Here is a 15,136-nt window from a genome sequence, read left to right on the forward strand (position 1 = left end):
CATACACACAAACTGTAACGCGCACACAAAGACACGCACACGCTTACTCACTGCGACAGAAGAGACTCTAAGGGGCGTCCGGATAGTCGCGTAATTACGGCACTGCGCTTTGCAGAAGGGACAACGCGCTGCGCCGTAATTACGGGCCAACGCGCAGCGCCGTAACTATGCACCTCCCGTTTCCTTTCATTCTTCCCCGTCCGTATCAATAAAGGCAAAAAAAAAAAAAAAAAGGCCTTTGAACATAACTGTATTTATTGTATATTTTTTGTATTCTTTTTTATTTATTTATTTATTTATTTTCATTATTTTTTAACTGAGCTTTATTTCATTGTACAATGGAACATTATTGCAATGACAAAATGTTTTCCTGATTCCTGATTTTGTCCTGATCTTGAACAAGCCCTTCTTAGAGTGTCCGTTTTGTTTTGTTTTTTTTTTTAAACTCATTGAATAAGTCAGTTGAGGCTACGTCCTGCCAGCGTTCATTGCTCAGCGCTGCATCACTAAAAAAACACTCAGACTATGTATTCTGCAATTGGTAGTTAACTACTTAGGTCGCTGACCTTAACTACTAATGTCAGTGTTCTGTACTTTCTGTCTGTGTTCTGTGCATCGCAATGAACACTGTCAGCTCAGCACTGCATCCCTAAGAACAAAAATCATGCAGAATATGTATTGAGCTATTGGTAGTTCAGTGTTCAGTGCTTCACATTGCTGCACTCAAACACACACATCTCAGCTGTTTGTGTTAGTAAACACCACAGACAACACTGCATGAGATCCTTGTAAATGCTATAGAGGTCTACTGGGCCACATTTGAGGATTTTAACCCTGGTTACATGTGTGTTGGCATTTGTGTGTGTCTGTGTGTGTGTGTGTGTGTATCTTTTATCACACGAAGCTTCATATGTGTGTTTGGGTGTGTGGCAGAGGAGTGCTCAGACAAGTACTGAGGCTTAGAGGTTGTCACGGCAACTTGAGCTGGTTGCCATTGATGATAGGGGCCCACCAGGCAGACAGACAGGGGCAGACAGAAAAGCAGAGAAAAAGAGCCATTTTCTGCCTCTGCACTGCTCTCACATTTGGGCTTATCCTGAGAGAACGGTAGCTCCTATCAGAAAAAAACACAGAATATCAGAAAAAAACACAGACCATCATTGCTGTAAGGACTTTCTGAACGCTTCGGTGTAATTTTCGTGTTTCTACAGCAAATATTGTGGACACAGTCACAAGTTGAAAACAGGGCTCATTTCTGCTTCTCTCAGAAAATCTTTGTATTGGAGTCAATGGGGAGCAGAGACAGATGTGGCTGCGCTTAGAGGTTGCTAATTCAAATTCTGTAGGACATTTTTATCGGCTCTCTCCCACTCTCGCGGTGATATCACCCACTCCAGCCTCTAACAGTCCACGCAATCCACGCCCATAGAAATCGGAGAATTTCTCCAAAAACGCTCATGGTCATTGATGAGGGATTACTCAAAAACGATATGAGCGATCAAAACGTAGCTTCATACACTAATAGACAAGACTTGTATCTACAATTTAAAGTTTAAATGGAGTCTCTAGGTGAAAGTATGCCGGAGCAGTAGCCAGTAGAAAAAGTGCAATAATTTTTTCATTTTTCGACCTCCTCCCATTCATTTCTTATGGGAAATTTATCTCAGTTTTTCGCGACTTACGTCGCGAAAAACTGAGATAAATTTAAGATGAGCCTCAAAGGTTGCCACAGCAACTTGAGAGGCCCTCCCAATCATGCTCTATGAGACACAGCTGCGCACGCACACACACGCCCCCTCTCAGCACTCAGGCACACATGCACTCAGAGAGAGAAAAAGAGACCGTGGCCGGGCTTAGAGGCTGCTAATTCAAATTCTGTAAGTCTCACACATTTTTCCAGCACATTGTGAGAGAGAGGACAAGTTTGTCTGCAACTGTGGAAAAAATCATGCCTGTAGTGTGTAAACTGTGGCCGGGAGGAGCCTGGAAAGACAGAAAATCTGGAGTTTTTTTTAGGCTCTCTGCCACTGAGGCCCAGTGGTTGTCATGGCAATTTGGCTTGGTTGCCCATGACGATAGGGGCAGACAGAGAGGGGCGACAGAAAAGCGGAGAAAACGAGCGATTTTCTGCCTCTGCACTCCTCTCACATTTGGGCTTCTCCTGAGAGAACGGTAGCCCCTATCAGAAAAACAAAGACACCGTGAGCGCCTTGAGGACTTCCTGAACGATTTGGTGTAATTTTGTGTTTCTACAGAGTATTTTGTGGACACAGTCGCGAGTTGAAAACGGGGCTCCTTTCTGCTCTCTCCGAAAATCTTTGTATTGGAGTGCATGGAGAGCAGAGACAGACGTGGCCGCGCTTAGAGGCTGCTAATTCAAATTCTGTTTGTCTCACAGATTTTTCGAGCACATTGTGAGAGAGAGGACAAGTTTGTCTACAACTGTGGAAAAAATCATGCCTGTAGAGTGTAAACTGTGGCCGGGAGGAGCGTGGAAAGAGCAAAAACCTAGTCGTTTTTAATCGGCTCTCTCCCACTCTAGCGATGATGTCACCCACTCTAGCCTCTAACTGTCCACGCAATACACACCCATTGAAATCTGAGAATTTCTCCAAAAACGCTCATGGTCATTGATGAGGGATTATTCAAAAACTACACGAGTTATCAAAACGTGGCTTAATACAGCAATAGACAAGACTTGTGTCTACAATTTAAAGTTTAAATGGAGTCTCTAGGTGAAAGTATGCCGGAGCAGTAGCCAGTAGAAAAAGTGCGACAATTTTTACGGCCTCCCATTCATTTCTTATGGGAAATTTATCGCAGTTTTTCGCGACTTACGTCGCGAAAAACTGCGATAAATTTAAGAAAAATAATAGCATAGCGATCCCGATCGAGACGCACGTTTTGATATAACATTTGCGTGGGTGCTCCCAAAACTGTAGGAGGAGTAGCGAATCGAAAAACGTCCGGAAGAGGAAGAATAATAATAATAATAATAATAATAATAAGAAAAAACCCGCAGGATAACAATAGTGCTCGGGGCTTCGCCCCGAGCACTACTGTCTACAGCTTTGCTGTAGGCAGTAGTGCTCGTGGCTTGCCCCGTGGCCCTAATAAGAAAAAACCCGCAGGATAACAATAGTGCTCGGGGCTTCGCCCCGAGCACTACTGTCTACAGCTTTGCTGTAGGCAGTAGTGCTCGTGGCTTGCCCCGTGGCCCTAATAATAATAATAATAATAATAAGAAAAAACCCGCAGGATAACAATAGTGCTCGGGGCTTCGCCCCGAGCACTACTGTCTACAGCTTTGCTGTAGGCAGTAGTGCTCGTGGCTTGCCCCGTGGCCCTAAAAACACCACTGATCAAGTTTGCATGTGAGCGATCATTTCCTTGATTGCACCCACTAAATCAAGGTCAAGCACCATGATACCTCTGCTGAAACACGATGCTGCTGCTCATCATGATGATGAGCAACAAGAAAGGAAGGATGACAGAGCTTTGATAGAATCCAAAGAATGACTCTCTTAAATAATCATTGTAGCCTGTACAGTAGAAAGAAAAGAAAATGTGACTGGCTCTCCTCCTCTGCCTAATCAAATTTAAATGATTTATTTGTCAGCTGTTTGTGCTTAAATCCACCGACAGTCCCCTGTGGATCACTGAATTCAAAGTCTGAATCAGTAGAAAATACTTGAACCCTTCATCACTGCTTTATCAGAGCTCACTCAAAGTTGAGGTTTCAGTCATTGCTCACTGCCCCCCCCCCCCCCCCCCCCCAAAAAAAAAAAAAAAAATTTAAATAAAAGAAAACAAAATGTCTTACTCTTCTCTACACTCCTCTGTGAGTTCTCTTAGGGGTTAAGGGATAAGCAGAGGTGGTGTGAGAGGGGGTGGATGATAATATGGGGTCTCCCTCCTCCTGGCTTGACTTAGTCATGGAGGGGGATCCCCTGGAGAGGAAAGCCCATACTTACACAACACCTTCACTTCTCCACTCCCTGAAATTTGACACTCATGACCCCCTCTAGGTTGTATTTCCCTTTTTTCACCCCTTCCTGTCTACCTTGGGTTCTCCGTTTCCTCCTTTTTTCTCATTTCATTCCCTCATTCTCAGTTCTTCTTACCTCTCTCCTGGATACCCGTTAAAGACATTAGCTGATGTGGAGCTCTGCGCTAGCGGGATCCCCACACTCGTGCCTGCCATCGACATTTCAGTGGTTTGTTTTCCGTCTCTGTGGTGTCGAGAAGAAGAGAGAGAGATCGAAAGAGAGGTTGTCTGTCTACTACTTAGTCTGCTTTTATGTAAACTTTAATGACCCACCACTTCCAGGGTCTCCTAAGTCAAAAAGCCCATTACAGCCCGACGTACACACTCTACACACATGCACCCACAGGAACACATACATCACTCACTAATGGCAACTATCTATGAGCAAGTATGAGTGTGGAAAAGTACTCATGTCCCAAATACACTGCAAAATATTGTCTTTTGGCATTTTAATCAGAGAATCCTGCTGTTTCATGAAGGTTCTCAGACTTAGAATTTCTCTGATTGTTGATTTAGAAGGCCCAAACTGGGATGAGGAAAAAAGAAACCAATAAAATTATAATTATATTACAGATTTATTCTATAACTTTGGTTTTATTTTCCTCTGGAAAAGTTCATGACTAAATGCACCCATGAAATACAGAGCATTGCACCGCAATAATTACTACTCGCAGACATGTGCTTACACACACACAGTGGGACACACACATGCGTATGTACAGCCGAGCTCTTTGTACAGCACGACACCAATCACTGCTTTTGCCACAGTGGTGACAGCCATTACTGTCGCTGCCATCAAAGGTCAGGACGGCTGCTCACTTTCCAAAATTGACTCCAATAAACACCTTCCAGAAAATTCCACAAATCCTAAGGAGCAACAGACGGTTTTTGAGTGTCCCAATCCAACTTGTGTGAATAATTATATACAGTTCAAATCGTCCAAGTTGAGTCAGAGGGAGATCACACACAGCACAAAAGCTTATTAGCACAAATGAGACAGTTGTAAATCATAAATACATGTATTTCTTTAACCGTTCCCATTTTCTTTTGCACAGTCTACAATGTAGCTGCTTTTAGTATAAACATACCCAGATGCCTGTTTTGGAATTGCCTGCAGATTACAATTCATTACTGAACTCTTAAATAACGAATGACATTGACAATGGAGAGATTGTCCCATTAACAGTTTCTGGTTTAGTGATGAGAACAGAGACACCAACAACAAAGACTAGTCCTTGGCAAGTCCTTGACACTGGTCTAAATTTGATAAACATCAAGTAGCATCAAGTAAAAAAGCTACCAGGGACAAATTTGGATTTTCTGGCTAAAGCAAACAATAGTATGTGCTTTAATACTACCATTTTGCAGCAGTGCAGAGAATCTGTGAAGGGCAGATAGTTGATTTTGGTGTCATCAAGGGAAAGTAGATAAATGGGAGACCCTAGGAACCTACATGTATTTTTTTAACATATTATACTGTTAAATCATACCTTCCCTCTGTCTTTCGCTGCCACTTTAATCCTCCTCTCCTCCTCTCTACATTGTTTTGATTGCCTGTCCGCACCCCCTGAGATGTCCTCAGTATCAAATGAGCAGAGCTTATAGCTGTCGCCACTGCGGGAGACCCTAATGCGCCTTGAAAAATAATTACTTTTACTTCTCAAATGCCATGTCTGTCCCCACTGCTCGCCTTCGTCACCCACAGGATAACTGATGCAAACTCTGTGCATCCACTGCATGTGCGAGTGTGTTTGTTGTTGTGTACGTGTGTGCACATTATTGCTGCTAGCCTGCGGGCCTGTTTGCGTTTGGTAGGAAGTGTTTTCAGTGAGTCATCCGCGAGGGATTCCCTGTAGAGGGGAAACGGAAAAGACGAGACCCTCAGAGGGTAGACGAGAGAAGAGAGAGGAGCGGAAGAAGGGAGGCAGAAAAAGACAGGACTTCCTTAGAAATCCTACTTGTGACCTTGCGTGCTGAGACGTCGGAGCATAGAAGTGATCCTATCCTTCCCTGATGTTGACTCTTGTTTAGTTCATGAACGCCAAGTGTAGAGTCAGTTTCTAAAATAAATCAATACAACTGCTTTTCCTACTGTAGTTTTTTTTTTTTTTTTTTTTTTTTTAGTTCGTCACAGACCACACATAGCAGGGAGAGCAAAGTAATCAGACTGAAACTAGATAATGATAGACTCAAGAACCTCAGTCCAAATTTTTGTTTCTGCTGCAATGTAAACAGTCTTTTCAACAGTAATTACTGTTGACATGTATTTTTAATCGGCCTTATCTGTTTTTTTCTCTGCAGTGGAGAGTTGTACCCTTGACGTAGCTGTTGTGTGGACATTTATGAAACTTTCCGTCTTCTTTTGAATTGTTCTGCTTGGTTCAGTTTTTGCTGTTATTTTATTATATGTATGTGTTGAGGTTGTGTCAGTGTTTTGGTTTGCCCAAATCACTCTTTTGGCACTAGGGTAGGAGGACATACCTGGCGCACCTATTGCAGTGTGTGTTCTGGCTTGCCCTGCTTTCCATGGATGGAATGATTGCTAGAGGCAGGGAAAATAGAGAGAGAGAGACAGACAGACAGACAGACAGACAAACAGAGAGAGAGAGAGAGCTGGGGAAAGCCTACACTCTGACTCAAAGGGGAGGTAAGGGAATTCCCTGGTGAGCTGGATAGTTTTTACATCTGGTGGGATTGGAGCGTTGCCTGGAGCTCGGCAGCACCACGCAGCTTGGGCTGCAGCTTCTCCACCTCTGCTTCAGGCTGGTCGAGCTCACAGCCAAGACTAAGAGAATTGTGAGCTACAGTATAATCTGTAACATTAGGACAGCATAGTCCACAACAATACCCCTAGGCTATTACTCTTGTCATGTGGAAACTCTTCAGCAACAGGCTGAAGTATTTGGGTTCTCATACCTTCATAATTCAAGGAACGCAGCCCTTACAGACTGTGATCTGAGTTCATTCAAAGGCTATTTATATTCCGTTAAACACTTCTACCTCGGGCAAGTCTAAACACCAGACAAATCGGTCGATGTATTGTACTTCTAGCACTATGTCTAGACTGCCCTTTGGCTTTAGGCTAGGATAACCTCCATAATCTTGGCTCACAGTTTTGGCACTGTGGCAGTGTAAGGTCAACCTCCACCCCTGCTTTAGGCTAGAGATCAGAGGTGTATGAGTTACAGTATCCTGTCTAATTAAGATGCAATACTGCACCAAAATCAATGATTATGTATAATAATTGTAGTTCTTGGAGGAGCCCTCCAACACAGCTGTAAGGGCTTAGCCTCTCATGCTCCTTTGCCACCCTCCATAAAATGAATTATGTCTAAGGGTGTACCTATGGCAAATGAATGAGTAAAGAGTGAATCATACAGAGTTGAAGGGGAAGATGTCACTGCAGCTTATAATGAGGTTAGTTTTGTTTGCTGAGCCTGTGCTTTCAATGTGTTAACCCACACGGACACAAAGTTAAACCATAGGCTATTGCTTTAAGGTGAGGCTTATGTGAAATAGAACCGAAAGTTTGCCTCTAACCCACAAAGCCTCCGGCTAATTAAAATGTATTTCTTTTATGATGTCGAAATTAATCAGCAATAGGCCAGTGCACCATGCTGGAATGCCTCTGCTTTGGGCACGTCTCTTCATCAAAGGAATCGGTTGGAGCTGATCACTATCAAAACAGAGAGATGTCTCGATTGTCCTCTGGCCTCCACCCTTTCTTCAGATGTGTATGAACGTGTTATAGCCAGATAAGTGGTTCACATCAGACAGAGATATTTGCTTCTATTTCCCATTGTGGGGCCATTCTCAAGAAATATCCCTCCATGTAATGAGAATACTGATACAATTTGATGAAATGCTGCTCACCATACATTCTGTTTGAAGTTCTGTCAGTAAGGGTCTTGCTGCGACCCTCCATAGACTCTGACTTGGAGAGCAATGTCTTCCTTGCGAACACAAACAGGCCTTTAATACAAATGTACAAGTCTGGATGATCTTCCAACCATCCCTCTCAGTCTTTAGATCATTTTCAGACACAGTGCCACACAGCTGGAGTCTTGAGAAAAGGATCAAATCTGACTGTCATCCTCCTCAGCCTGCGCCTAGAGGTCAAGTCAGCTCACGCTTTGCCTGTTAAACACCAAGAATAACTCACTTCCTGACTATAAAACCATCATAAATCTACCCTCAGGTCATAATTTATACAGAAGCCTCTCAATCTGAAGCAGACTCACCTTTCTCCAATTTCACCAGTCCTCAGATTGGCAGGGGTCAGGTGCTTCAGAGAGGAAAGCAGCTGCACCTCTGCGATCAGTCATGGGGGAAACCCTTTTGGCCTTTTGGCTTTGCTCCTCATTGGACAACAAGGTAATTGCTGAGAAAATATGTGTAAAACGCGTTTTCAGCCCAGGTAGGCGCAGCAGAGTGGTATTAAAATGGAAAGTAGCCTTGACGTATGTAAACAGGAAGGAGAGAAAAATACTCCTGAAAACCATCTCTGGAAAAGAGACATAGCTGCAAAATACGTCTGGGTTGTTTCACAAGACAACCTCCGCAATTAAGCATGTGAATCATATTTTCCATTCTCCAAAATACTGAATGAACTCTCTTTGGTCAGTGGAAGTTGTTGTGCACTACACAACACTTTATTGAAGGAAGAGTGACATCTGGAAAGCCAAAACGTGGAAGGTCAGTGTGAGGACAAAGATGTCATTACTCAGCTATCTGTGGCTTAGTTAAAAAAAAAGGTCTAATCAGGAATGTGCTAGATATAAAACCCAATGAATGTTATAAATATATAGTTAGTATCTGCAGTGGTTGTTTGCCTTTTGATGATCACCAACAAGAGTGTAGTGGATGACATAGTCTCTGCACCATCATTAACCAAATAATGACAAATGAGAGGCTTTGTTTGTGTGAGATTTACTATAAGAGCAACACTGTTGCCATGTTGTCATGTTCACAACATTATGTGCCGTCAAAAATTGAAGTAGAGATGACTCCAAGAAGCCTCACCCTACACGTGCTCTAATTGCCTGATGAATGAGCGTGTTGTCCTGGTTGTCTGTGTTGGTGTTAGCCTTTGTTGATCCCATTTGCACAAGTGAGTCATGTAGAGCAATAGACAGATGTTGGTTTACCTTCAAGCTGAAAGAATAATTGTGTGTTTCTATTTGTCTGTGTGCTTGCATGCGTCCATTTATTGCTCTATTTAAATATGACTAGATGATACCAAGACTTCTCCAGGCGAACCTATTGTTTCATGCCCTCCGACCATTCAAGTTGAAGGCCAGAGCAAAGGTAGAGGATACTGTGGCTGTGTGCGTGCATGTGTCTGGATCTGTGTGTGTGCATTATGCGTGGGTGGAGGCTGCGTGAAGGAGGAGGTGTTGTCGGGAACAGAAGCATTTTGCAGATGTTGCAGGGAAGAAGGAGTGAATGGAAAGTTCTGTGGTTATCAGTCGTACAGCACTCTCTGACTCGCAAAGGTATGCCACATGTGGCCCCTGTCCCAACTCACTCTCAGTTTTAGGTTTGCTAAGCCTGATGGAGTAATCATTGAAAAGTTTGATGTGACAAAGTGACTGAGAAAAGGTGAGAGAAAAGATGAAGAGGGAGGTATGAAGAGGAAAGGAAGGAGAAAAGCTTGAAAAACATGTTTACTAGTGGAGGTTGGGGTTGACGTCGTAGTCTAAGGTTTCCCTCTTGGAGTGTCTCCCAGAGCGGAGGCGGGTGAGATTCCCTCTTGGTTCCCCGAGACGTAACATGAGGAACGCTCATCTCTGTTTGTCTCTGTCTCTCTCCCTTTCTCTGACCTTCCCCCTGTCTGTGCTCACTCTAATTGCCCTTCCATACTCTTAGCCACTTCACAGCATTACGTGTGCCTCATTCTTTTGAGCATCTCAATCGCCTGCCACATGCACAGTATCATAGCTGCGCCCTGTGGCAGTACTTGCGTACCAGCCTCCTTCTATTCGCCATTCATCCACATCATCTCCATTGCAGCGATTCCCATTTCTCCATATGCAACTCTTATTTCCCCCAGTTCAAATAGAAAATCCTTATCTGATCTGTCCACCGTCTGTTTTTCTCTTTCTCTCAGTTTTAATATGGCCATTTTGGAAAGAGATATCTACTGATGTTCACTCTCTGAATAATAAAGCTGACCACCCGCCCCCACTACCACAGCTCACCAATAATAAGCCAACCGTGACTGGGATGCTTTATTCTTTCGCTCTCTGCATGATGTGAAAAACATAATGCTTTGGAAAAAAATAAGGGTTTTACATCTTCCAGAGCTGCTCAACTTCTGCTATCAGTTATTTGGAAACTGACTCTGATTATCTTATCTGATGGCTTCCTGTCCCAGAAGCAAAGTGCAGTGTTCGTACTGCTGTATCCATAAAGGCACAGCTACCACCTTCCCCTGCTAACGTACAGTAGCAGTGCCACAGTGCCCATGCTATTCCCTCGCATGGTGTGCCACTGACACAAAGGCTGTTCTGTGTCACTTCTATTTCTGACAGCCCTAATGAGTCATCGGTTTTGAAAAAAAGAAAAAAAGTGGCACTGTGGTTGGTGCTGATTGCCCTAGCAGAGCCCAGAGCGTCTGCTTGCTAAGGTGTGGCATGAAATCACAGAGAAAACCTAAAGAATGTGCGCTGAGCTTCTGCAGACTCCCAGCAGCTGCAGTAGCTCACGGGCCTTTTATTGCATGGCAGCAAGGGAAACCTCCTTACCACAACAAGATGGAGATGAGAAGAAAAAGAGAACAAACAAACGCTTCTTTTTTGTAGTTTCACAGAGCAGAGTTCAGAATAGAGAAAGGGAGAAATAAAAGTATCTAATTAAGGTTTAAGGAAGGCACAAAAGAACTTAATGGAGATGAATAAAATACAGTGTGCAGTCCGAGCTGAAGATTAAACAACCTTGTATCTGTCACTGATCTGACCTAAGGCTGCATTTATAGCTTAACTTCATGATATATTTTTCGGATTAATTGTATATCATGAAATTGTGAGAAAACATCATCATAATGCTCTAAAACTTAAAAGAATATCTTTCCTTTGTTTTGTTTAGCATTTTTAGTCCAGAACCTAAAGGCTCTCACTTTTCAAAGCCTTCACTAATGCTTGGCTGTTTTGCTTGCTAAATGGCTAACAACGGAGAATGTGTTCTTAATAATAACAATATCTTAATCCATCCAGCCACCCTCCATTTAAAGCCCATCTTGTTTGTATACTAATGCAGTTCATAATGAGCCGTACTAAACATTGTATTTTATTCTTTTGTCAATAGATGGGCATCATCTGTGGGAGACAGAAGCCAAAGTTGACAAGAACTCTGTCAAATCTGTAAGTGCACCTCGCCAACATGACGCACTGGAAATGCTCCTGCTGTCTTCAGTCCCACCCTCCCTTGACACTTTCTCCTTTCCTCTCGCTGTCTCCTCCTCATCTGTCCCCTGTAATGATGTAACCTTTGCTAAGACGTTGCGATTTGCAACATAGACAATGATGATTAGTCCATGCAATCCTGAATGGAATTTTCACAAAATCTCTGTACCCTCACGGAGTAAACAGGGGCATATTGTCATATTGTTTTTGCATCTCAAACACACACACACACACACACACACACACACACAGAGATTACACAATGGAAGTATAAACACGCATACACGCACACTCGCGCACTCACACCACAGCCCTCCCAGCATAGCCAGACATTTAGTTCACAGCAGAGTGTTATGGTGTGGTGAATTGGACTTCAACACCTCGTCTGTGCCGGGATCATGCAGCCAAGAGTGGATTACACCCCTGCTCTTACCTGCTGCTTTTTATGAGAGCCGTAATGAGAAAATACTGACGCTCAGTCACACGTTCGGATTGTGTTAATATAAAATGGAGCGAAAGCAATCATCAAGAGAGCGAATGAAGCAAACGTTGTTCGTGTCACAGAAAGCTAGTTGTGCTCTGGAGTTAATTAAGATTTCACTGAGGTTCGTCAGATCTGCTTTCAGTGTGGAGAGTCAAGTACGGGATCTGTGAAAACCTGTTTGCTTGTGCCTGATGACAGTATGTTTTGAATTGCTGATGCCTTTCATCAGCGGCGTCTCATCCTCCCCGCACTTCCCCCTTTTTTGTGTAAACTAACCAAGGCAATTTACACTTGCACAGGGTTTGAAATAAGCCATGCGCATGTAAATGCTGCAACTTGAGGGTGTTTTTGTCCTTGTTATTGCTGTTATTTCACTCAGGTAAATGACTTGGTTGCATCAGGAGGGTAAATATGGACTCTGATGTCTAATTGGCCTGTAGGGCTGGCTGATGTGCTATGGCTGGAGTCCCACATGCTGGAAAATTAGCGGGCGTGCAAGGCTCGGCTGGGGGCGGCGGTGTGGGGAGGTGAGGTCGATGAAAGACAAGTACAGCAGTGTGTTTATTTGTAGATCTAACAAACAAGTAAGGGGAGACAGCAAGAGAGCGCTGGCCTTCTTCTTATGTCAGTTGCCTCCAGACTACTTTAAATTGCTCCAGCCGGCCTGGCTGACTGTGTTTTTATTGCCATCCAGAGCGTGCTAACTTTCATTGGTTAGGACAGAGAGGGAAAGCCATGTGCACACACAGACTTGACACACTCAGCCACCTGCAGGTTTTCTTTGTCGTCATCTGGCGGGCAGACCAAGGCTGAGGACGCAGACCCCTCACCTCCAGCCCCCCATCCTACGGCTCCCTCCATCCACAGTGATGACCAACGAAAACCTGTTTCCTGTCAGAGTTCCCCCATTCTGGCCTACTCAGGCCCCTGCGAGACTGACAGCCATCACAGGAATTAGACACAAACGCTCAGACAAATTCTGAAAATGTTCCCTTGTCAGAAGGAAAGCACTGAAAGTTCACATCCGTCCAGACTTGCAGAGGTCTGGCATGGGGGGGAGGGCAACATGCAAGCCTCTCCACAGGGAGGCATGGCTGTGCAAACAAATAAGCCAGCTACCTCCCTCCTCTCGCACTGTAAGGAGACACAGCTAAAGCCCTGGGGTTTTCCTCAGAGACAAACACTGGCACTGGACCAACCTTGTGGGCTCCACTACTGCACCTACACAGTCCAGACAAGCTCAATTAGACCAGGTCCCAGTCCAGCTTCTTGGAATCAGTATGCTCAATGCAGGCCAGCTGCAAAATAAACATAGCTATTGATTGATATGCTGCAGGAAATCATACTACACAGTTACATTTGGAGAGGGACATGAAATCAGATGAGTAAATACAACTATTTTTGATGGCCTTCTGTCAAAAATGTGGAATATCTTATTGTATCTTATTTGTATTGTAGAGCGCTATTGTTGTGGAGATCCCACCCTACAGGAACCAGAGAATATCCAGCCCGGTGCAGGTTAACTTCTACGTCTGCAACGGCAAGAGGAAGAGGAGCCAGTACCAGCGCTTCACCTACCTGCCTCCCAATGGTAATCATCATAAATGCATCACATATTTCCCACCTTTTTACTGCCAGTGACATTAACATGTATGCTTTTGACAAGCTGCATACTCTGCAAACCGCTCTCGTTTACTGCAGCCGTCAACATGCCATGTGAAATTTGTGGGCAGTTTTTGGTCTGTCGTTAGGCCTGGCACCACTTGGCCACAGCCTGTGAGTTAGAGCAGAAGATGTGAGGTGTGTTTATTCTGTAGTGAGACCGCGTTCCCCAGCGATGAGGTGTACCTGCTGAGTGACAGAGCCTCCGAGCACTGTTGATGTAGAGAAGTCAATCCCCTGGTGACCTGACTTTCATACCCCACCTCACACAATGCCTCACCAACACAACAACGAATGCACACACACACACACACACACACACACACACACACACACACACACACACACATTCATACGCACGCATCCACCAGGTAGTGCTTTGCCCTGTCATTCATGTAGCAACCTGAAAACCCAGGAATACCTCTCTGTGTGTTCATCATGTGTCCCTGGCCTCAGTGTTTATAGATGGCTTTCAAGGTGGAATTTGAGGAATGTATTGCTGAGAGTTTAGAGAAGAGTTCAGCCTCAAAATGACATTGTGAGCTATTGACTTTTCACAATGGCCACAGGTGAAATATCAGCTTTGGTATCACTTTCAACCATTCGGCTAGCATGCTGTTATTTTATCTTTATGTAGCCAGAGAAAGTTGACTAAGCATGTTTGCTCTTCTTTTCACTAAATAATGCTTCCTTTTTACAAAGCCAAAGTCCTTTGAGTAGCTTTACTGAATCAGGCAGGAATTTTGTAACTTTTGTAAGGTACTAAACAACTTTTCCACCACCTGAACAATAGCTGAGGCAGGTTTTGTGATGCTCCACTGCCACAGATTTCCTCACACATTGTCCCAGCTTGTGAAGGGATTTCCACCAGCAACCCTTCATTTACAAAACCCACCTCCCTCTCATGATAACCAGTGAAATCCATTAGATCAGAAGGCTGGTATCTTGTTTTCATCGATTATGTCTAATGTGTCTAATGCGGCTGGGCTAGTATACTTTGTGTTGTGAGTCTACAGCTGTTAATAAGATGTGACATTTAGATTATCAGCAGATGTATTTATGGCCGCAGGAGATACAAGTGATTGGGATTTTGGATGAGGCTCTGAGAGAAAGTAGAGCAGGACCCTATTTGGAGATGCCTGATTATGTGATGAACGAGTGCTTTATGGGTAACTGGACCAGTGTGGGGCAGACAAACTGTGGCCATATATAGCTTATCCATTTCAATATGCTGTACTTCCACAGAGAAGGAGAGATAATGACACGTAGAGGTTTCTCAGCCTCCACTATGCATCTCTAAGTCATTTCCCTGAACATAAACACAGCTCTAATTAAAAGATGACTTGTTGTGTTCTCTCTTTCGCTGCCAAGTAAACCACAAGTACAGTGTGGACCACACAAGCAGGGCCAATGTCTGCTCAAAGGAGCATAATTAAGTAACAAGTGTTAAAGTCAAAGAGGCCATAAATCACAAGCTATTGAGTTCCATTTTGAGATTTAGCACACTTTTGAAGACACACATTAAAACTTAAAACACGG

At 43.8% G+C, this 15,136-nt stretch overlaps 1 protein-coding gene across 1 annotated transcript in view; it reads left to right on the forward strand.

Moving 5' to 3' along the window:
• LOC143324046 (nuclear factor of activated T-cells, cytoplasmic 1-like) overlaps window positions 1–15,136 on the forward strand; it is a 100,292-nt gene that overhangs the window by 60,881 nt on the left and 24,275 nt on the right. The window contains exons 7-8 of the mRNA XM_076736237.1: window positions 11,354–11,409; window positions 13,394–13,526. Of these exons, the coding sequence (XP_076592352.1) occupies window positions 11,354–11,409; window positions 13,394–13,526 (189 nt within the window). The remainder of the gene's footprint in view (window positions 1–11,353; window positions 11,410–13,393; window positions 13,527–15,136) is intronic.

This window comes from Chaetodon auriga, chromosome 8, assembly GCF_051107435.1.
Source record: "Chaetodon auriga isolate fChaAug3 chromosome 8, fChaAug3.hap1, whole genome shotgun sequence".
Classification (NCBI taxonomy): Eukaryota; Metazoa; Chordata; class Actinopteri; order Chaetodontiformes; family Chaetodontidae; genus Chaetodon; species Chaetodon auriga.